Consider the following 21,099-nt stretch of genomic DNA (forward strand, 5'->3'; position numbering starts at 1 on the left):
AAAACAAGCTTGTCAATTTGTCTCCATCTCCTACTCCATCCCCTACTCTTGCAACTTTTGTGTATGACATGATTTTGTTGTTTATCCTCATAAATGCATAATAGGACAGGGATTTTTCAGGGTGATTTTTGTGACCGGCAGCCCATTTTATTTTCAGTTAGACACAGGAAAGGTGTTCTTGTGGGAAACCAAGCTAACACAATACTCTACAGTACTGTCTACAACATGCAGTATAAGTATATATACTCTTTTGATCCCGTGAGGTGAAGCACACACTAATCCCAGCGCAGTGAGCTGCCTGCAACAACAGCGGCGCTCGGGGAGCAATGAGGGGTTAGGTGCCTTGCTCAAGGGCACTTCAGCCGTGCCTACTGGTCGGGGTTCAAACCGGCAACCCTCTGGTTACAAGACCGAAGCGCTAACCAGTAGGCCATGGCTGCCCCTAAGTAAGTACTAAGTAGGATACAACAGCAATGCAAAATTGCATCAGCACATATGACACATGCTTCAGGTATCCAGCACTGATTTATAGTACTGCATGCAGTGCCCATTCAAGTCAAGTCAAGTCAAGTAGTGTCGTGTCGTGTCGTGTCATGTCGTGTCGTGTCGTGTCGTGACTTGACTTGACTTGACTTGACTTGACTTGACACATGCTTCAGGTATCCAGCACTGATTTACAGTACTGCATGCAGTGCCCATTGCCAAACAATGTGCAGGATACAACCGTAAACAGCTGGCTGGCAGCAACACGCACTGCATGTTTTACCTGAAAAGGCCCTCCTTCATGGTACAATATGCTGCAGTAGCCAACAATTGTGAAACACAGCAACCTGACTGCCCAAAGAAGCCTATAGCAGCCACAAACAACATAATCAACAAAGCAAATTTTGTGAGCATTTCACTGAGGCTTTCAAGCAGGCACCTTCCTTCATCAGAGTTTCGTTGAATATATGGCCCCATACTATCTAATATAATATAATCCCCTTGGGATTCAATAAAGTATCTATCTATCTATCCATCTACCTCCAGAAGGCTCAGCAGTGGTGTGTGGCATAGACTCACCCTCCTCCACACTCATGATGGGTTAGGACACAACCAAAATCACTAACATGGCACTATATCCACAATTCTTCTCTTTTTTACAACAGATATTGTGATTCTAAAAATGCTTCCATATCTGTAATTATGTTTTTCCCTACTGTTTCTGGTTCTTTAGGGCAACTAAATTGCTTGTTAGCATGGGCAATGTAATTTCGACCACAACCTCTCCTCCATCACCATGAATACAGTGGTGGAAATGACATTTTGCCTTTTTTTCTTAATCTCATAATATCTTAAGACTGTAAATGCCAGTGAACATTCAATATACAAAAAATACACACTATGAAATTACATTTGTCTAGCTGTTTTTACATTCACATGAAATATAAGTTGTTTGGAAATGACACCCATAAACACACTTTCATTAGGCATCACTCATCTTCACCTTCATCTTTTCATCAGTTTTTTTCAGTCACTTTGGTGCTTTTCTCACATCACTATTAACATTTGCACAGCAATTTGCATTTCTCAAAACAATTACTGCAAACTGCAAAACTTAGTGGATAACCTGCAAAAGCACGTCACTTGCTCAAAATGGATAGCCTAGTCCATTTCTCAAAAACAAGTATTTATGTCAATGAAACTGCCAGTGTCATGAGAAGTCTTGACACCATCGTTTATGAACAAGATAGTCAAATGGCTTTGTCATGTTTTCATTACGGCAGTTTGCTCTCAGTGTTTTCCCATGCAAAAAAAAGTCAGAACTCGGTGACACTACATGAAAATGCTCAATACAGCACTATACAGTGCTGTATATACACTATACAGTTGTACAGCCATTCGAAAACAGTAAAGTTACAAATTGCTGTAGTTAGGGGAGTAAGTGAGTACAAGACTGAATATGTATGTTTCACAGTTTTACTGTATATGCAATTCTACAGCATTGTGACAGAATTTGATAACTAGTTCACCAATTTTGCATGTAATGACTCAAGCAATGAAATGAAGACTATTAGTTTTTTTGGGAATGACTATTCAGCATCCATAACTATAGTTCATTTTGACTGACATGACAAAGCAACTTATACATGTTCAAAAGCATTTGCAATTTGTTCAGAAGAAGGAAAAATTGCTACTATGATGTGCATAAATGACTGAATGTTGTGGAGATTGAACTAATAGTTATGAGAATTTCTATTCTGATCTGAGAAAAGTACTAAAGCGACTGAGAAAAACTGTAAAAAGACTACAAACTGTTGTTTACCCTCTCAGTAACTAACAAAGGTAAAAATACTTTGGTTTGTCTGCAGGAATGCTCCCCACAGTAGCACAGAAGTGTAATGATATGTTGGACTAGGCAATGGCTTACTGTATAGCGATTAACTTTGAGCTTGTCCCAAGGCATGTTGTTGAGAATGCATATTCTGGTCTTACTCAAAACTACTGAGATTAACGTCATTGTGGTCACCAATGAAAAATAGATCCAAGGTTGTTCTTAGACCGAACTATTCCTTTACATGAAGCTGATGTTTGTTAATGACTGAGATTCCTGAGGTTTTTGTGAAGAATCCAGTGCCTTTTCAGAATTAGCTTCTCTTTGTATAAATTGCATGATGGTGTTTTAAGCCAATTAAAAAAAACACACAAGCCTTATTGACCACAAGCCTGTATCCAATAGCCCAATGAATCAGAATCAGTTCAGAAGGAAGAATAAAGAAAAAAATAAATGCATTCCCATTTATAGCCCACTCCTGTATTACAGTAACCTCAGTTGAGGAAATTTTGCAAAAATCAATGTATAATCCTCGATTAAAATAGGGGAAATTACAGGTAACGCTCCTAGGAAAAAGAATATTTGTGAGTTTCCTGGGCTTTGTAATCAGCAAGTAAAATTTCAATACAATTGCACAAGCTTGTGAAAATAACTTTAATAAGCGATGAGCAATAAGCAAAAAAGTATTTTCAAGCTCAAGAGTACAAAACATATGATCGTGCTGTTGAATGTGATGTAGTTTCACATCTGAATGCAGAGTCCTTATTCTTTGGGTAGTGTAGTGGCTAGCATGAAGTAGCCTGAAAAGTTGGGGGTTCAATTCCAGGCTTCCACCATTGTGCCCTAGAGCAAGGCATTATCTCCGAGTTGCTCTGGGGAGAATGGCCCTTGTTATATAATTGACATATGTACGTCACTTTGGATAAAAGCATCTGCTTAATGTAAATATGACATTTTATAACTCTTAAATCTTAAACTCAACAGAAAAACGCAATAGATTGTTAAGGGGTATGACTAAGAAACCCTTCTTTTTAAACCTGCCAGGATTGCCCCTTCTTAAGTGATTCACTTTGTCTGCACTCTTTTTGCTTGGAAGTAAACCATAAAGAGTCATTCTGCACTACAATACTGGACATAATTTCACATTACTTTTTTTATTCTTGGTCCCATGTTGTATTATGCCACACATGAGACCTAACCTTGCCGATAAAAGCCAAGCCTTTCCTCATAGGCTATGTTTCACAACAACTAGAATCCGACAACACTCCCAGTTGAGAGAATACAGCATGTACATTCAAATTAACATTTTGTTTAAAGGTTGAAAGCTGAAGGTCCTTATCAGGCTGCAGAGGAAAGGATTCAGATTTGAGCCTTCCGTTTGGTCTTCCTCTTCATTCCCACAATCCAGTTATAGAGGGACGACTGGGCCTCTGGACTTTTCTCTGAGGTCTCCTTTGTCGTGCTAATCTCCTCTGGCAGCACCATTTCCTCCGTGTCCTCCATGTCCTCTGGGTCGTCCATTTCGTCAGAGTCCTCCTCCATCCCCTCAGGCTCAGGCCAGTCCTCCACCTCTGGTTGGATGTAAGATGGCAGCATCACCACCTCCTCAGCAAATCGAACACGCCGTGGAGAGTAATCCAATTTCCGCTGAATCAAAAGTAGACATAATAGATTATTTACATTGTAATACTTGTAATTATAATTGTGTTGTAATATGAGAATATTGAATTATTAATACCTCATTTTCTATTAAGTATATAAAACACAATGCTGTGCATCTGTACTTTTGAGTTGACACTCACCTTTTTGGGTACTACTTCCATGGACAGTGATGAGTCCGAATCCAGAGAGATGGAGCGCTGGGTGGCAAGCTGAGATGGAGGAGGAGGAGGAGCAAAAGGAGGAGGTGATAATGGAGCCTTCCGATGGGACACGGACTTAGTGGGAACATCACCATCATCATCATCTTCATCTATGAAAGTTTCCCTCTCCTCAGACTGTAGCGCTCTTCGTTTCTTCTCGTGTGCAGAGCTGTCCTTGCCGTCTCCAGCCTGGGGAGAGGGAGGTTGAAAAATGTTTGAGTGAAGAGAAACTGTTCACTTCATAAGCACTTGCTTTATTTTCAGTATTGTTCTGATCTGGTACATTATAAATAATATGTAAATAGATCGATAGATAGACTTTTTTATTGATCCCTTCGGAAATTCATCTTGCACCATAGCTCATCATATATATATATATTGTGGAATAGACAGCTCCTGTGCTTACCTCCACATAAGAGAAATCCAGAAGGGGAAGTAACTGTGGAGCATTGTCATCGCCTTCACTGGGACTTGAATTGATGGTGGGCTCTGTAGCCTCCTCTGTCTCAGACTGGTCACCTGCCTGCGTCGTTTCTGTTAGGTATGGGTTCATCATGTCACTTGAGTCGGGCTGATTAAGGGTTGGCTCGGTCATCTGTGGTTCGTGGGTCACCTGGTCAGACTGGTCATCTGCCTGTGTTGTCAGTATTATGTTAGGGTTCATGTTACTTGTGTTTGTTTCGATGAGATCTGGTGTAGTCATCTGTGTTTGGTGTGGGTTTATCTCACTTGTGGTGTTTTGGTCAAGATTCGGCATGGTGACCTCTGTTTGGTGAGGGTGCATGTCACTTGGGCTGGTTTGGTTAAGATCTGGCCCCATCATGTGTGTTTGCTGACCCTTGATATCACAACTCTGATTTTGTTTGTTTGACTCTGGTCTACTCTCTGATTGATCATAGTTGACAGCATCCAAGTTGGATTGGTCAAGGCTGTTTGTGGTCATCTGTGGTTCAGTAGTGATTCCCTGATCAGAGTTCACTTCAACAGTCCCAGGCTGGATATGTCTGACTTGCTCCAAGATGGTAAGTTGGTTGATACTGTGTTCACTACTCTCCATGCACATGGGTTGGCCAGCATTAAGTACTAGTTCATCAGTGTCTGTAAGCATAGCTTCTTCAGTGGCTTCATTCAGTGTACTCTCCGGCACACTAATTGCATTGCGTGACTCAGTGATTTTACACAGATCCACTACAGCAGGGTAAGTGCTTTGGTCATTTGCGCTCTCTGGGACTTCCAGGGGGCTGTTGCTCATGGTAAAGAATTTGTCCCATTCAGGTCCAGTAAAGATCTCTTCCATAAGATTGGTACTAAAACCCAGGTCAAACGCACAGAGGGAGATACTGGAAGGGTGAGAAAGGCAGGCAATATGTCATTTGTCAATCATATCAACTCAGCAAATGATAACATAGTGTTGCATGATGAATAGGTGCAGAAGGGAGAGAGTCAACACGTGCAAAGACACTCAAACACCTGTGATTCCTGGCTCCATTCCCGAGAACTGAAAGTCTCTGATTTATTTGAATTGTGTAGTGAGCTGTGGTATGACATCTATGGTAATTATGCTGGTCTTATACGTGCACACATTCTTTCTCACAGGTGATGTTAAATGCCGTGAGCTGTGAGAGATTTACCTGTCATAACCTTGGGGACAGGGAGTGACTTCATCCTCTGCTCTTCTGATTGGTAGAGGAAGAACTGCATTTTCTTTCACTTTACTGGACTCGTTAGACACCTGCTCAGCTACGTTATGCTGTAATCATGTTCAAGAAAGTTAAAACACAACTCAATTGACTTTTAATCAAATTGGCCATTATTTAGCCATTATTGGTCATCTTTGAGCTTTGAACTAATTATGTAAAACCTGATATAATTCTACATTTATATTTCAATAAGAATAAACAAAACGTACCTGATGTTGTTTCTTTCCGAACTTCTCTCCATTCTGACTATCCTGTCTCTCCACGCTTGAACGTCTGTCTCTCCATTTATCTTTTATCCTCTGGGTCAACTTCTTAGTTTTTGTTTCAGCCCATTTTCTCTTGTTTTTCCTCCCATTATTTGACGTTTTTGACGTGACAACTTGACCAACAGGTTGATTGATTCGACTCAGACTGTCTGTGGAGGAGGATGCAGTGTCTTCAGTAGTTATGCTGTCCCATATTGGGCTATCAGTGACTGTATGCACCTGAATGACAGAACCTGGAGCCAGCGGAGCTGAGAGCTCATCGCCGTTTGTGCTGTCAGTCCGCTGAACTTCTGCATTTGTCTGTGTCTGCATCACAGGAGGCCTTGGGTCGCCTTCTGCCTCGCCTGCTGGAGATGTGTGGTTTTCATGGTTCAGAGGTGGTTCTAGGAGAGCATCTGTCTTGTCACAATGACTATTTTTTCTTTCAGAGATCTGATTGCTCACCAACGTGAACCTCAGCTGTTTCCTTTCCCATCTGGGAAACTCCTCCTCAATGACAGAAAACGAGAGATTCTCTTTCTGTCCCGTGGAGCCTTTGCGAAGTCCCAAAGCCTTTGTGGATCCCTTGAAAAAGGGGGAGAACCCTGGCCATTTTGTGCGAGGTGACCGTAGATTGTCATTCACAGTGTTAATAAATGTTTCCTCTTCATCCTCCACCTCTTGTAGTATCTTGTCCTTGTCCTCGGATGTTGTGCTGGCCTGCTCTGACCTTTGCTCCTGAAGCCTCAGCCTCTGAAGCATGGACTGCACCAGCCCCTCTGAGTCTGACACGCTACTAAGCTGAGCCATTCATACACACAAGAACTACCACACCTACATACCCTATATAATAAGCGCAAACAAACACATACACACTGCTATGACAAGTAAGCAAGAACTTACACATTCAAACAGCGTGAGGAGTTTACAACAGAGAGTTTAGAGAACTATCCAACGCATGTTCCATTCAGTTCCATAAAGCCTATTTGGACATCTGCCAGCAGCTCAGTGTTCCAACTATTTTGTTGTGGTTGTTCTTCTTGGTTTGTTCCAATTGAAGCGGCATGCATTTGCGGTCTTTTCGTCACAAAAGGTCCCCTTCAAATGAATCTCCAGTCATTTTTCACCTACTCTTTTACTCCCTTGAGAGACGTGCGTGTGTTATGTCATGGTACCTCATTCCTTATGCTTTCAGGTTTCTGTCAGTTTCACTGCCTCTCCTCCTCCCTCCCCCTTTCTCTCTCGACCTGCCTTATTCCCTCAGTGTCTGTTCATGTGTTTCAGTGATGAAATAGTAAGCATTCCATTTGTGTCAAAAGGGGAAACCCACAATGTAGACTATGTGGCATTTATGCCAAGGAATGACTGGTATAAATCAGCTCTTAAGATTAACTGTCAACTTGTGAAAATGTGGACAACTGACAGAAACGTCCTTGTGTATCAGAAGTAAACTTACATTACGAAAAAAAATTATAAAGTAGGCTAATAGTTTTCTTGGTATACATTTTTCCCCAGTATAGTTTTTTTTTTTTATTCTAAATGGTAGCCTAAATTTTGCACTTTGTCGAAATTCTAATAGGCCTATATATATTGCACATATCCAATCATGTTGGTCTTAGATTTCCTCATTTCTGTTTATTATTGGATGCTGGAGAAGACTTGGGTGGTGGAGACTGTAGGCTATAATCAGGACCGACCTGAAAGACCAGTGAGACCACATGACTTCCCATTTAGATGACACTGACAATGACTCTCTCAGTGTCTCTCAAGCATGTGGACCCACAGATATACATGTGGACCAACCACGTAAAGCCACAAGAGCCACTCCAAATTGAACCAGATTAGTCACCTGCCCAGTAGCCATATGTTAAATATAGGCTAGCCTATAGTTTCAAAGATAATGCTCTGGCCAAGAAGGTATCACTGGCCTATTTGAAGATTGCGTAAAAGTCGACCCTTCACAATGTCTCTGTGCCGCATTGCTCAAAATGGAATGAATGAACTATGTAATTAACTGGAAGATTTCCCATCTACCTTCATGATTGAATTAAGGCTACACTTCGGGCCCGTCCCAATACATCCCCTACCCCTAGATTTTTGCCCTAACCCTCGTTTTTGCGCGTGCACGTGTAGGGCTAGGGTGTCCCATTACTTTAGGGAGCAAGGGGAAGTGCTATTTCCCCCTTAAAATCAACCCTCAAAATATAGCCAGGACCAATGCAGGCTTAAAATGAAGTGGGAGATGAAATTACACAGGATACCGTGCGAGCTCAGTGAGTCGGTCAATGTTTTCATATATTTTCGCAAATAAGCATATTAAAATTTCGAAATATGTTGGAATATGTTAGTTTGATGCACATCTGATGGACTGTTGAGTTTTGAACACTAATGTTAGAAAATATCTCACGAAGCTGTCTGACGATGTTCATGATATCTGCTGATTGCTTTGAGAGAGTCTGCCCATCAAATAACGTTATAAATCAATCTGGGTAGTTTCGTCAATATTTAGGATGTGTGTTCTGGCGTTCACATGAACACAAATGTCTTTGTTGATTAACCAGACGTAGATAAACCAGCACAGCCCACACAACAATGACCGCTGGAACGGGCATGTTCCTGAATTAAAATAGTAGCAGGCTACTACCGGTAGACACGTCGGCGCTGCGCGTGACGTAGGTGAGCACGTTCGCTACGCTAATTTGCATATAGTGGTGTCCCAATCATAGACAGTAAAAGAAATGGACGAACAGACTCCGTCGTTCTCAATGGGAGGGTACTGAGTCATTTTTCAGTTGGTCCCCCCAGTACTGCGCAGACTCGCACTTAACTTCGTGACGTTAGCCATCGAACTGAATCTTGTAACTCATATGATAGATACACAGAAATTCTTCTCACACTTCCTTCGCCTTCAAAGTTAAACATTTATTTATGTATTATTATTAATATCATCCTCACAAGTGATATCAAGTCGTGTTAATGTTGAAACTACCACACATGATCATCTTTAAAAACAGTCATGGTAAAACAAAACAAAAAAGTTATAGCCTTGAGGCTAATCTTCTTTCCACTTTTCTGACCTACGTCAATCCATCGAAAACCTCTGAAATGATTATCGTTAGACTACCTAACGGTAAAACTACTGTTTTTCCATTAGGTTTACTTGCCTCTATGCTTTACCTTAACATAGGCTACAATGCTATTGTAGGCTACATAGCTTGTTCACGAGTTTCCGTGCTGGCTGGACTAGCAGCTACGCTTCTTATCCAAACAATACGGTTATCTCCCTTCAGTGCGTTAGCTTCCCTTCAACCGGACATGCTAAACATTCTTCTTACGGGAACCTAACGTTATGTACGAGGTAGTCGAGTCTTGTTTTGCCTTTTATTGTTTATGTAGATAACACAGAAGCTAAAATATCGGCACATGATATATGTTATATGAAGTTATGGGAGTTCAAAAAAATCCTAAATGACTGGGCGTTCTATGGGGTTAGCAGAGAGTTGATAACCACCGCTACATCGATGCTTCTACTTCCGGGAATTCGCCTGCCCCCTTGGTCCCAATTCATAGGGAAAGATCTTCACCCCCACTTCCCTTGTCGAGGGGGCTTTAATGTTGAGGGCAATCAAAACCAAGTGGAAGTTTTAAGGGGGGAGAAATGGGACGGGCCCTTCGTCTTCGACTTCTACTAAAAAAATACACACTGTGCCTTTAAGTTCCACTTCCACCCTGTCGGTTTTCAGATGACGTAGCAGGTACTTGCAATCCCGCGCTGCCCGTTGATAGGTTCCCTGGCTGCTGCTACAGTCCGCGCGCGACATGGCGGCAAGGAAGTAAACAGTGCCATGATATGGATAACTTTCTGTCACAAAAGATATTTATATATATATTTGTAGAGTCAGAAGTAACCTGCAATGGGCTGTCCGTAATGATGCATTCTATAAATAAAAGACCGTATTGCGTATAGATCAAGGAAGGTGCAAAAGAGAGTGTTATTTAAAAGCTTAACCACTGCAAGCAAGCAAGCAAACTCATGCTGAAGTTGTTGCGGAGTCGCAACCACTTCAGGTTGTTCACTTACGTTATATGCCTGGTTATACTTCGAAAACAAACTGAATTCTTGTAGATTATCAATTCTTATAGATTGTCGTTGTTGACGTCAATATTACATCTTTGTTGAACATCACTGTCTATAACACTGAAGAAACACCAGTATGGATTACGTTGCAACTGGCGGCAACGTAAAAGGTAAATTAAATCCAATGCTGTTTTGCATTATTTAACTGTTGTCTTGGTCTTTTTTTACGCAACGTAATTCATTTGTGGTTGCAGTGTTGGCAAAGGCAATCCACTCACTGTCAAGAATTGGAGAGGAATTATACTTTGAACCTCTGGATGATGGAGTAAGTGGGTTCCTAATCTCGATATGATCATACATTCCTTGAAATGTATTACATTAGCCTTGTTTTTTGCTTATTTGTTTTCTAAGCTGGCGTTGCGGACGGTGAACTCCTCTCGCTCGGCATTTGCCTGTTTCCACCTATCTCCACTTTTCTTCCAACGATTCCACACATCACCAGCACACCGTTTCCGCTGCAAAATGCCAATAAAGGTAAAACAAACCCCCATTACTTCAACTTTATCTTGCTTCTAAAGTGAATAATCCTGTTGTCCACTCTACGCCTTTCCTGTAGGGCCAGTCTCTCCATCATGTGCCCTACTCTTCAACTTTTAACAAAGTAGTGGTAGTTTGCATCCCAGTGTCTGTATGTTGTATGTCAGCAGTGTCCGTCTGTCCCATCCTCTCTTTATTAGAGTGTCCAGGCAGTGTTCAAATCCCTCGCGTCATTAGAAAAGACAGTTGAGAAGTGTCGTATTGAGTGGAAACCAGCAGACAAGAGTCAACTCACATTTACACTGCACTGCAAGCATGGTAATGGAAATAAGTGGAATGGAAATAGATCTGAGTTAATAAAAATGATGCATACTTTGTTATATTGCAGTGGTTTTCTAATGGGTGTTCTGCTCTAGGTTTGCTGAAGACACACAACCTGTCATTCCAGGACTGCGAGAGTTTGCAGGCTGTGTTTGACAAAGAGCATTGTCCCAATGTGCTTCGAGCTCAGCCAAGGTTTGGACTTTATTTTTTATCCATTTACTCACATATTGTGTATATGTGAGTAAATCGCATATCATGATTTAACAATCACATTTCTCTCTTTTGTGCTCTTTGTCATCTCAACTGGTTTGTAATGCTACCTCTGCTTTTACCTATTTCTCTACTCCCATCACTCTGTTAGATTACTTGTGGACACTGTTCTCCATTTCCCCCCTTCTTTGGAGGAAGTTACAGTATCTGTGAGTGGGGAACGCATGTGGCTGAAGAATCATGTGGAAGATGAGTCTGGTACGTGCACTGTGATCAAACCTTTACAGGAGTATTGTAGTGAGCACAGTGTATGTTAGACTGAAAATGACATATTGCTGTCACATGGGCCTTGATTGCTAAAGATTGGGACAACACACATTTTGCCTTTTCCTACTTGTTTCGCCCAGATCAGTCCAAAGCCATGATGACGGAGCTGTGCCTGAGCTCAGAGGAGTTTGATCACTTTGTTGTCAGCTTGCAAACAAGTATCACCTTCTGCCTTAAGGAACTCAGGGTAAGACTTTTGTCAGATAAGTAAACAATTCAATTCAACGAACATTATTTTTCTTTTAGGAACTTCACATGTAAAAAGCACCAGTGTGTATGCAGTTCACCTGTGTACACACACATCTAACATCATATACAATGCCCGCACAGCATGCACATACAACATACCAATCACATACAGCACAGTGCACATCACACATCACATACACATGTGACATACTACACCCGTACAACACCTCATGGAGTCGATTAGCATAGGGAAAACTTTCAAAGCACAATAAGTAATGCCTAATGGATAAGCAATAAATAATGTGTGTTTTGATAAAAAATAGCATAACATAAAACAAGGTGTTCAAACATTCATGAGTCTGATGGATGCATGTACAAAATATTATGATTTTGTTTAATGGGTTGTTGGAATAGTGAATGAATGAAGAAATGAATAAATATCCAATGAATATTGGATAGTGCCCCAAACAAATAAATAAATAAATGCATTGATGAACATTCACAGTGCTATTTTTCTGTGCCATAATCATATATGCTGGTTTCATAGAAACCTTGGTTAAATTGCAGTGTCTGACAAAAGCAGGATATATCAAGCACCAAAGTTTGTTTGGATATTCTTTTTTTCTTATTATTTAGATCATCCCTATTTTGCACCTTATGGAAAGATTGTGAGCATTTAATTATCTTACATTGTGCAGTTCAGGACAAGTCTTTATTATCACACCAAACGTGTGCAGAAATCAGACCTTGTACATGGGCCAGGTCAAGTGCATCACATTGTATGTGTCAACACCAGTTTGTTTGGTTTAACATACACACTTTCTGACCTATTTGTCAGTGCAGTGATACACATTAGCTGTTAATCTAGTCTAAAATAAGAATAAATTGTAAGGTACCCACCTTACTTTCCTTACTTACCTTAAGTGTCTTTAATGACTTGAAAAATGCTATACAAATTAAATGTGTTATTACCTGCTTGAGAACACTGAAGCAATGTTGCTTGAACATTACTTACTAAAGGCATAAGCAGAAAAATAAAGAAATGCTTGATATGCTCTCAACATATTCTCTGCATCAGAATTCTCAAATTATCGGTACCTTTTATGTTTTCAGGGATTACTAGTGTTTGCAGAATCAACTGGTCTCCCAATATCAGTATACTTTGATGAGCCTGGGAGGTTTGTGTTTACAAGTCTTAAATACACACCTCATGTGCATGGATATGTTATCTTGGATATTTAGAACAAATGTGCCATTAAATGTGGGCTTGTCTGTTTAGGCCAGTGGTCCTGAGTGTGTCAGACAGTGTCCTGGAGGCTAACTTTGTTCTAGCTACTTTGTCAGAGGACTCTCATCACAACAACACAAAACGGTGTGTAAAACCAACCGAACTTTAAATAGTTTTCCACGGAATCACAAACTTCCTGTTTTAACATTTTGTTCCCTCCCTTTCACTGATTTTGTACAGCGCCCCAACTCCACCCCCTCCAGATGACTTCATGTGTGATGACATGGACTCGTACCTTATTGCTATGGAAACAAGTGAAATTGCCGGACCCTCCACAGAGATCAACCAACCATCATGCTCGACCCGTGCCCCAACTATGCCCAATCTGCCAAATCACAGATCACTTTTTGACAATGATCAGGAAGAGCAACAGGAGGAGGAGGAGGAGGAATACGATTTAGAGAGACCACCTAATAAAAAGGTATGGAGATCTGTGATGTACAACTTTTGTTACTTCTGTAAGCCCAAATGTGTCTCTTGTGGCTTTCTTTCCCCCATTCATCTCTAGTTACTTATTTTGTTACTTTATTACCTCCCTTTTTCTCAGTTCCGATCACTCTTCTTTGGATCGGTCCTACCGACACCCTCCCAAGTGTCCAACCAGACATTGCAAAGCCAAGATGTCCTGGCCAGTGACAGTGAAGACGAGAAATCTTCATAACCAACAGTACTCCGGGGTTCAGACTTCATAAACGCAAGTGTTGGAAAGTGTGTGAAAAAGTGTGAGAAAACAGTGACTATTGCCGTCAGTAACAAAGACTGATTCACATACTCACACCAAGACATGCACATTTTAATTATGATCAATGTCAGTGTAATTTCAGATGAAGGTAAAGAAAAGAACAATGGTTGGCCATTCAAATCACTGTACAGAACGATTAAAATGTTTTATTTTCTCTGTTCTCTGTAGTCTTGTTATTTAAATATTCTGTGTGAAAAGTCAGTTTGTCTCTCGCTTTGTCTCTTAGAAGTAGCTTTCAGAGTTCCTCCTAGTTACTAAAGTTTGGGAATCGCTCCTTCTAAGGGTACTGTCTTTGGCCTTGAATGTACTGCTTGGCAGCTGAAAACTTTTCCCTCTCGTCTGGGGCTTTTTGCGCTCTTTGTCCAGCTCTTTCTCCATCTCTTTCTCTCGTTTTTTCCTCAACTTCTCTTCGTCTTTCTCTTTCCTCTCCCTATCCCTCCGCCGCTTCCTCCTCTCCTTTGAACTCAGTTTTGCTTCCTCTTCGGCGTCTTCACTGAAATCCTGGATGAGGATTTTGGGGATGGTTACTTTGGGTGCACGGAGTCTCTGGAAGAGGCCCATGCGCTTAGGGTTATCAGTCAACTTCCCCATGTCTGTAGGGGTCAATGTCTGTGCTTTAGAGGGTGAAGAAGCGTGTTTTGGAGTTTGTGTGGTTCCTTGTGTGTGTGAGGAATCTGTTGAATGAGAGGCAGGAGAGTGCGTGGGCGGTGCAGTGGACGTTGCATTAGGTTCATCTGTCTGTGCTGGACTCTGTGGCTGTGGTGGGGTGTTGTCCTGCAGCGGTATGTCCTTTGGGTCTTTGAAGATGTCCTCCGAGAGAACTCTGGGATAGGAGGATCTGGAGTTGGAGTACTTCCCCACGCGGACCTGCCCAGATAGAGGGAGCTGTGCTTCAGCAGCCTTGGTTCCCCCTGCAGGTGGCTCTGGGACTGGTGTGATGTCGGCTCCCTCTGCACCACTGAGAGATGCCACAGAATCCCTCTCAGCCCTGGACTGCATGTCACAGTTGAGCGAGCCAGAAGTCTCCTCTGTCCCAACTTGCTCTTGTTTTACCTCAGCGAACACTTTCTCTGTTTTGTCTGTGTCATTTTCCTTTTCATTTTCGAACTCTTTCAAATCTGTGTTGTCGGGACTATTCTGTGACACACTGACCTCCTGCGTTTCAGAGATCTCTCCCTCAGACCTACCCTTCATTTCTTCTCTGTAGGTGACTGTGTCAGTGTGGTCCTCTGTCTCTTCAGAGTGCGGTGTATTCTCTGACTGACTAAGTCTATGTTGTTCTGACCCAACCAGATTGTCTTGATGGATCTGTAAGCCATGAGGTTGTGTGCTCGTGTCTGTCTGTGTGAGCTGTGCGGTATTCGTAGACTGTGGTAGAGTCATAAGCTGCACTGTCTCTGTTGGTTCACCTCCTCTATTGGCTGTCATCGACTCTGGTGTTTCACTGGCGTCAGTTGTTAGCGACTGTGGTCTGCTCGAAAATGATGAGCAGATCTCCTGTGTTGTAGTTGCTGAGGTGTTAACAGAAGCTTCCTCTTGGAGGCTCCCCGTCGTCTCCACCGTCGCTACCACGTGTTCCTGTGTCTCCTGACCTTTGCCCTCTGGCTGTCCCTCCGTCGCCTCTCTCATCGCCTCTATCGCTTGCGGTTGGTCGTGTTCTTCAACGGTTGGTTCCGCTGCGGTCAGGGCCTTGCCGTGCCGGTCCACGAGGGGACTACGAGTGTGCTGGTCGTCACCTTCCACCAGAGGTCCCACATCTGTTTGTGAGTTCTCCGGCGCGGAGCTGCAATCCGTGCCCGGTGAGCTCTGTGGCTGAGGGGGCACGGGGTCGAGGGTTGAGCCCTCCTGACAGCATGTGCTGAGTGAGGACGCTGAGGCTTGCGGCTGCATGCCCTGGTCGAGTGATCGCGCATCTGTTTCTTCTTCGTCCTCCTCACCCTTCCTCTCCACATCCTCCTCGTCAGGCTGCACCTCCTCCTCTGGTCTGCCAGCGCTGCACGCTTCCACTCCATCTTCCTGTTTACCTTCGTGTGTGTGCAAGTCTTTGCGTGCATCCTCTGTATGTGTGACTTCTTGTTTCTCGTCTGTCTGCCCAACCTCTCCCCTCTGACCGTGTGATGTTGGTGCTTCCCCCCTCTCTTGCCAGTCCTCTGCCTGCCCTCTCCACTCCTCCTCACCAATACACGCCCTGACCTCTTCTGCGTCTGGACTGTCACGTGCCTCATCTTGCTGGTCTGTCTGTGATTGTGCTTTCTGTAATTCTGAACTCTGTAATTCCCCTTTATCTGTCTGTATTGTATCCTCCTTCTGCTCATCCTTGACTGTCTGCATTCCTTCCTCTGGTTTGTTTTTTGCTGCCTGCATTGCCTCTTGTTTGTCTTTTATTGTCTCCATTTCCTCGTCCTCTTTAACGTTTACTGTCTGTGTATCCTCTTCCAGATTATCCTTCCCTATCTGAATTTCTTCTACTGGTTTATCCTTCACTATCTGCATTTCCTCTTTTTCTTCCACAATTATTTCCTTCTCCCTATCCTTCAGTATTTGTATTTTGTTATCCACTTCAGCTTTCTCTGTTTGTATTTCCTCGTGTTTATTTTCCTCTGCCTCCATTTGCTCTGCCTGTCCATCTTTCACGGTCTGACTTTCCTGCGCTGGTATACCCTTTCGTTGACGTTCTTCTCCCTCCTCACCACTGTTTTGAGTCTGTACCTTCTCATGACACCCTTCCTGTGTGTTTGCATCTGACTCTGAAGGCCCCTCTTTTAGCGTGGTCATCCCACTGGTCCGATCGGGTGGTTTAGTCGGCTCCTCTGTGTGTGTGTGTGTTTGAGCCGGTGCTGACCCCGCTACTATCATGCTTCCATCTGAAGAGGATCTTAAGTGGCTGCCTTCTTTTGAAGGGCCAGGAATTTGTGTAGTCATGCCAGGTTCCTCCATGCTTCTGTCTGGTTTGGCCCTGTGAGGAGCCTGCATGCTGCTGACGCTGCTAATACTGTCATTTCTGTTCTTCTTCTCTTGTTTATCTCCGTGGAAGAGCCCCAGCTCTCCTGTACTCCCCTCGCCGTCGTCTGTGACCTTGCTTCCTCTCTTTTTCCACTTCTTCCGTAGGAGCGACGGCGAGAGGGAGGACGGTGATCGAAGGAGGGGCAATGCCAGGGACAGGTTCCCTTTCTCCTTCACTTTCTTTTCTTTCTTCTCTTCCAACTCTTTTACCCTCTCCCATGCCATCAGGTATCCATGGCAACGGGCACGGGGGTCAAAGGTGGAGTTTGGCCGCTCCTTTCTCCATTTCTCCAGCTCTCTCTCTGTCCTTCGCTGCAGGTCTTTCTCAGAGAGGGACACTGAGCATACCTGTAGACAGTATTTAGAAGAAAGGATTTTGACATTAGTACATTTCCAGAGAAACAGCAGGGCCTGTTGTTATATATATTAAACCAAAATTATGTTAAGGCATATGTTACAGTATATATGTTAAAGTTCACCTTTCTTATTAGTATTTCATATTTAAATCTTGCCCAACAACCTCAGAAAGATACAAATTTAAAAAGCAGGCACTATCTATTGGCACGACAGGCAGTTGCCTGAGGCCATAACATTATTGTGCTCTTTCTGCCCTGTACAATCTACATTTAGTTCTGGACACACACTGGAACATTAATGGCTAATGTCATGGCTAATTTCATGGGGTCAATACAGCTCAGCATGTCATGATGTCTCCCCAACTGACCTCCTGGATGAATGCGTCTGCATCCTCGCGCTGCAGGTAGTCTTTGACCCCTCTCAGGCGCTCCAGGGTCTCCATCTGCCCGTCTAACTCCTCCCTCTGGTCCCCGCGGCCCAGCACCCGCCGCACCAGCACCACTGCCACCTGGAACAACACCCGCACACCTGATGGGGGACATCGAGGAAGAGACCATAGGAAAGGCAGTAGGAAGCATAGCAGGAGGAATATGGGGGGAAATAGAGAGAAAAAAAAGAAGAATGATTACATGCACTTCAGGGTGACATTTAACACGGTAACACCGGATGAGGAGAGGGTTGTACCATAGCAAAAGAACAGGTCCCAGACCCGCAGCAACGTGTTGAAAGGCAGGTGTCGGGTGTAGAGGCACATCAGCCAATCGGTGGCGAACATCAGCGGCTCCACGCCCTGCCGCTGCAGGTGCCTGTGGGCTGCCGGACACGCCCTCTTCAGAACCCAGGGGAGCATGGCGGCATCGAACAGAACACCCTCCTACAGGCAGGCACAAGCAGAGCCGTATAAGGACAGGAATGCACAGGTATACAGATTCCACATCGTCCATTTGAGCGAGTGTGGTCTGTGTGCGGGGAGTGTACATGTAGTGAGTGATAACGCCTCACCAGCAGAGGACTGTAGTAGCCGGGCAGGTACAGCTCACTGATCTGCACCAGGCACCAGAAGGCCTCCTGAGACAGCAGAACAGTAACAGGTTGAATAACTTCTTTAGTATTCATCATAATTAATACGACCGACAAACACAAACACACACACATAAAACTGGACTGACTACATCCATGGTGCAGTAGAAGTTTCAACATTCAGTCAGCACAAATGTATAATTAGAGTCCACATCCGGGGCTGGTATTGATGTGGTAAGCAGCCTGTGATGATGTAATAGAATGATTGTCACCTCAGTGGGCATGTTCATCAGCAGCACTGCGGCAACAGGACCCTGGGCCTGACAGTATCCCTCCTCAGGACGGAACTGAGTGTACGCCTTCAGCACTCGAAATAACTCGCGCTGCCTGCCCAAACCACAACATAAACAACACTAATTAGCCTTTGGCTATGGACAAGGACAGTATTTCAGTATACAGTATTTAGTATTTTCTCAGAGTGACTAATTCTAGTCCAGGGAGAGGTGGGTGGATAAAAACAAGTAGGAAGAGGGAGAGAAGACTTTACCCATGACTGTCTTTTGACAGAAACATCTCATGGAAGGGAAACTGTCTGTCTGTGTCTCTCTCTATTACGTCCACCCAGCTCTGCAAGGCCTCCTGCTCATCCAGAGTCTAAGGGAAAGAGGAAGTGTAGGTTGGTCGTGATGGTTGACAACACATTATACATAATATTTCAGCAGGGCCAGAAAAAGATGCCATCAAAATGTTAGAAAGTGCCCTTGAGATGTAACATTTGTTTTAATCTAAGCTAATAAAATGCAGCAGTGAATACAGCCAGAAAAAAATGTTCCCTCAAACAAAAAGATTAATTTCTGACACCACCTTCTGATACCACCTACTTTGCCTCTGTGTGGTCCAGTGTCTATTTTGGAGACATTCTCTTACCTGATACACCGTTTGGTTGTAACCCATCCTCTGCATGGCCCCACACAGCAGTGGCCAGCACTTTGCTCTGAGGGATGCTGGGATACCTTTCTGACACTGACCCTTGACCTAAGGAAGAAGTCAGTAGCTATCAGGGATATGTCCTCATGTTGATACACCACATACAGCCCTTACTTGCTTGTGACAGCTGTGACACTATGTAGAGAGCATAGAATATATATGACAAATTAATGAAAGGATGGTACTTGCTTTTAATGTGTGGCTCACATTTTAAAGAACACATTTAATCCACAACAGATCTGACAAAAGTGTAGGCGCACACAAACACACCTTGCTGCTCCTCCGCTGAGAGACATCGTCCCACTGACTGATGATACTGAGCCACTTCACCTCTCTGTGTCTCACCAGGACAGGTGAGGGCCCTTCCCTATGTACACACACGGACACACATGACAGTCAGACCATAACAATAAGTCATTTCAAGACATATGTCTGAAGTTGCGTAGACCCACCAAGATTGTCATTAACAGAATGTGTTCTTCAGATGCTTCTGTGGTATTACTTTTAATTAATTAGTGTTACGACCCTGTTGACTGTTCTTGGGGCTCCGCCCCTTTATCCTGTGTGTTGCCTGTCTGTCTCCTGCAGGGTGCTGAGTGCAGGGGTGGTGCCCAGTAGTTAATGGGCTGGACTATAAGAAGGCCGGGTTTCCCATGGACGCTCTCTTGGCCTATCGCTCATGTGTGGCTTGCTCCGATGGGGAGAGCCTGGAGAGAGCCTTCGCCAGTCGTGTAGCCCTTTGCTGGGAGCTCCTCCGTCTTCGTCGCGTTTTGTTTTGGTTATTCATTTCCCCTAGACACACTTTGCACGACACTTTGCTTTTATACATTATACTGACGTTTCTATTTATGTAAATAAATGATGTATTTATATTGAACGCTACGGTGTGGTCTCCCACATGTCAGGTCTGCTTTGAGCTAAGCAGCCTTGACATTAGGCATGCAGGTAATCTATAAGCAAATGGTTTAATTCTGCACACATTGTAGTAAAGGCCGATGTAAAAGTAAACTAGATAATGATGGATGAAATATGAGCTTCAAATCAACAACAGTGTTTAAATAACACAGTTTCATCACCGGAAGAATGACACCAAAAACACCAAACAACAGGAAACCACATACAGGCGGAAGAAAGGTCTCTATGGCAACAGGCAGGATGTAGGGTTAGATCGTGAGGGAGTTGAGTGGGTGACAGTTGGTTTGAAAAGAAATAGAGAATGAGTGAGAACATTTACATTTCCAAGATCATATAACTCTTAATCTTAAAGCCTCAGGGGTCTCCCACCTCATCCCATCTCATAGAGGTTCTACATACAGAGGTTATGGGTATTCAACATTACTCAGGGCACTAACCCAGCGTTGATTCCATTCCCCAATATGAATCCAAAGCGATCTGTCTCTGTTGAAGACCCCGATGGCTCCAAGTCAGCTTTGTCTCCTGTATGGTCCTGTTGGACCGACATCACTAGTAGAGAGTGCGAGGCCAAGTAATGTCAGGAAAAATGTTTTAGTTATTGATCTATGCACAACACAAAAAACATAAACGTTCTGATCATCCGACAGTTTCATGGGTGCCATAACCAACCATTTTAATATCTTTGTGGGTGATTGAGAGGTTATGATTTATTTACCAGGCAAAATGTAAGGCTTAAATAGTACAGAACAAAGCTTTTCGTTTAAAAAAATGTTGAATTACCTGATGTTCCTCTCCACTGTGCAGGAGTTAAGAGCAAAGAGTGACAGAAAGACACAGAGATGAGAGGTGGAGGGAGGGACTTCCGTGCTTTCTGCAAGAGGGACTGAGGAGCCTCAAATGACACTACTAACTACAGTAGGCTATAGTTGTCTTCAAGGGGCCAAGCAGTAGTCCAAGTTCAAGTAGCCTATGTGAAAGGTCAGGTTGTGATTGTTGTATGG

The 21,099-nt window shown here is 43.4% G+C and overlaps 3 protein-coding genes across 3 annotated transcripts; 1 reads left to right on the plus strand and 2 right to left on the minus strand.

Moving 5' to 3' along the window:
• Positions 1–2,949: 2,949 nt before the first annotated feature.
• On the minus strand, positions 2,950–7,297 carry LOC143132638 (uncharacterized). Its single transcript, XM_076292290.1, has 5 exons — positions 6,086–7,297; positions 5,808–5,926; positions 4,583–5,516; positions 4,117–4,365; positions 2,950–3,961 (listed from the first exon to the last, which is right to left on the minus strand). The coding sequence occupies exons 1-5, from the start codon at positions 6,929–6,931 to the stop codon at positions 3,674–3,676; spliced, it is 2,436 nt and encodes an 811-aa protein (XP_076148405.1). The 5' UTR covers positions 6,932–7,297; the 3' UTR covers positions 2,950–3,673.
• Positions 7,298–9,941: 2,644 nt separating this feature from the next.
• Positions 9,942–13,976, plus strand: rad9a (RAD9 checkpoint clamp component A). The gene is made up of 11 exons (XM_076292293.1): positions 9,942–10,369; positions 10,454–10,524; positions 10,611–10,733; positions 10,937–11,054; positions 11,153–11,252; positions 11,422–11,528; positions 11,678–11,784; positions 12,900–12,964; positions 13,066–13,158; positions 13,255–13,495; positions 13,622–13,976. The coding sequence occupies exons 1-11, from the start codon at positions 10,336–10,338 to the stop codon at positions 13,733–13,735; spliced, it is 1,173 nt and encodes a 390-aa protein (XP_076148408.1). The 5' UTR covers positions 9,942–10,335; the 3' UTR covers positions 13,736–13,976.
• tbc1d10c (TBC1 domain family, member 10C) lies at positions 13,846–20,964 on the minus strand. Its single transcript, XM_076292291.1, has 10 exons — positions 20,879–20,964; positions 20,536–20,647; positions 19,454–19,550; positions 19,124–19,231; positions 18,744–18,850; positions 18,469–18,583; positions 18,179–18,244; positions 17,861–18,050; positions 17,544–17,704; positions 13,846–17,167 (listed from the first exon to the last, which is right to left on the minus strand). The coding sequence occupies exons 2-10, from the start codon at positions 20,643–20,645 to the stop codon at positions 14,039–14,041; spliced, it is 4,083 nt and encodes a 1,360-aa protein (XP_076148406.1). The 5' UTR covers positions 20,646–20,647; positions 20,879–20,964; the 3' UTR covers positions 13,846–14,038.
• Positions 20,965–21,099: the final 135 nt, after the last annotated feature.

This window comes from Alosa pseudoharengus, unplaced genomic scaffold (genome assembly GCF_046254945.1).
Source record: "Alosa pseudoharengus isolate Yale_2024_CS ecotype anadromous, Long Island Sound unplaced genomic scaffold, YU_APseudo_1.1 YU_APseudo_1.1_scf_19, whole genome shotgun sequence".
Taxonomy (NCBI): Eukaryota; Metazoa; Chordata; class Actinopteri; order Clupeiformes; family Clupeidae; genus Alosa; species Alosa pseudoharengus.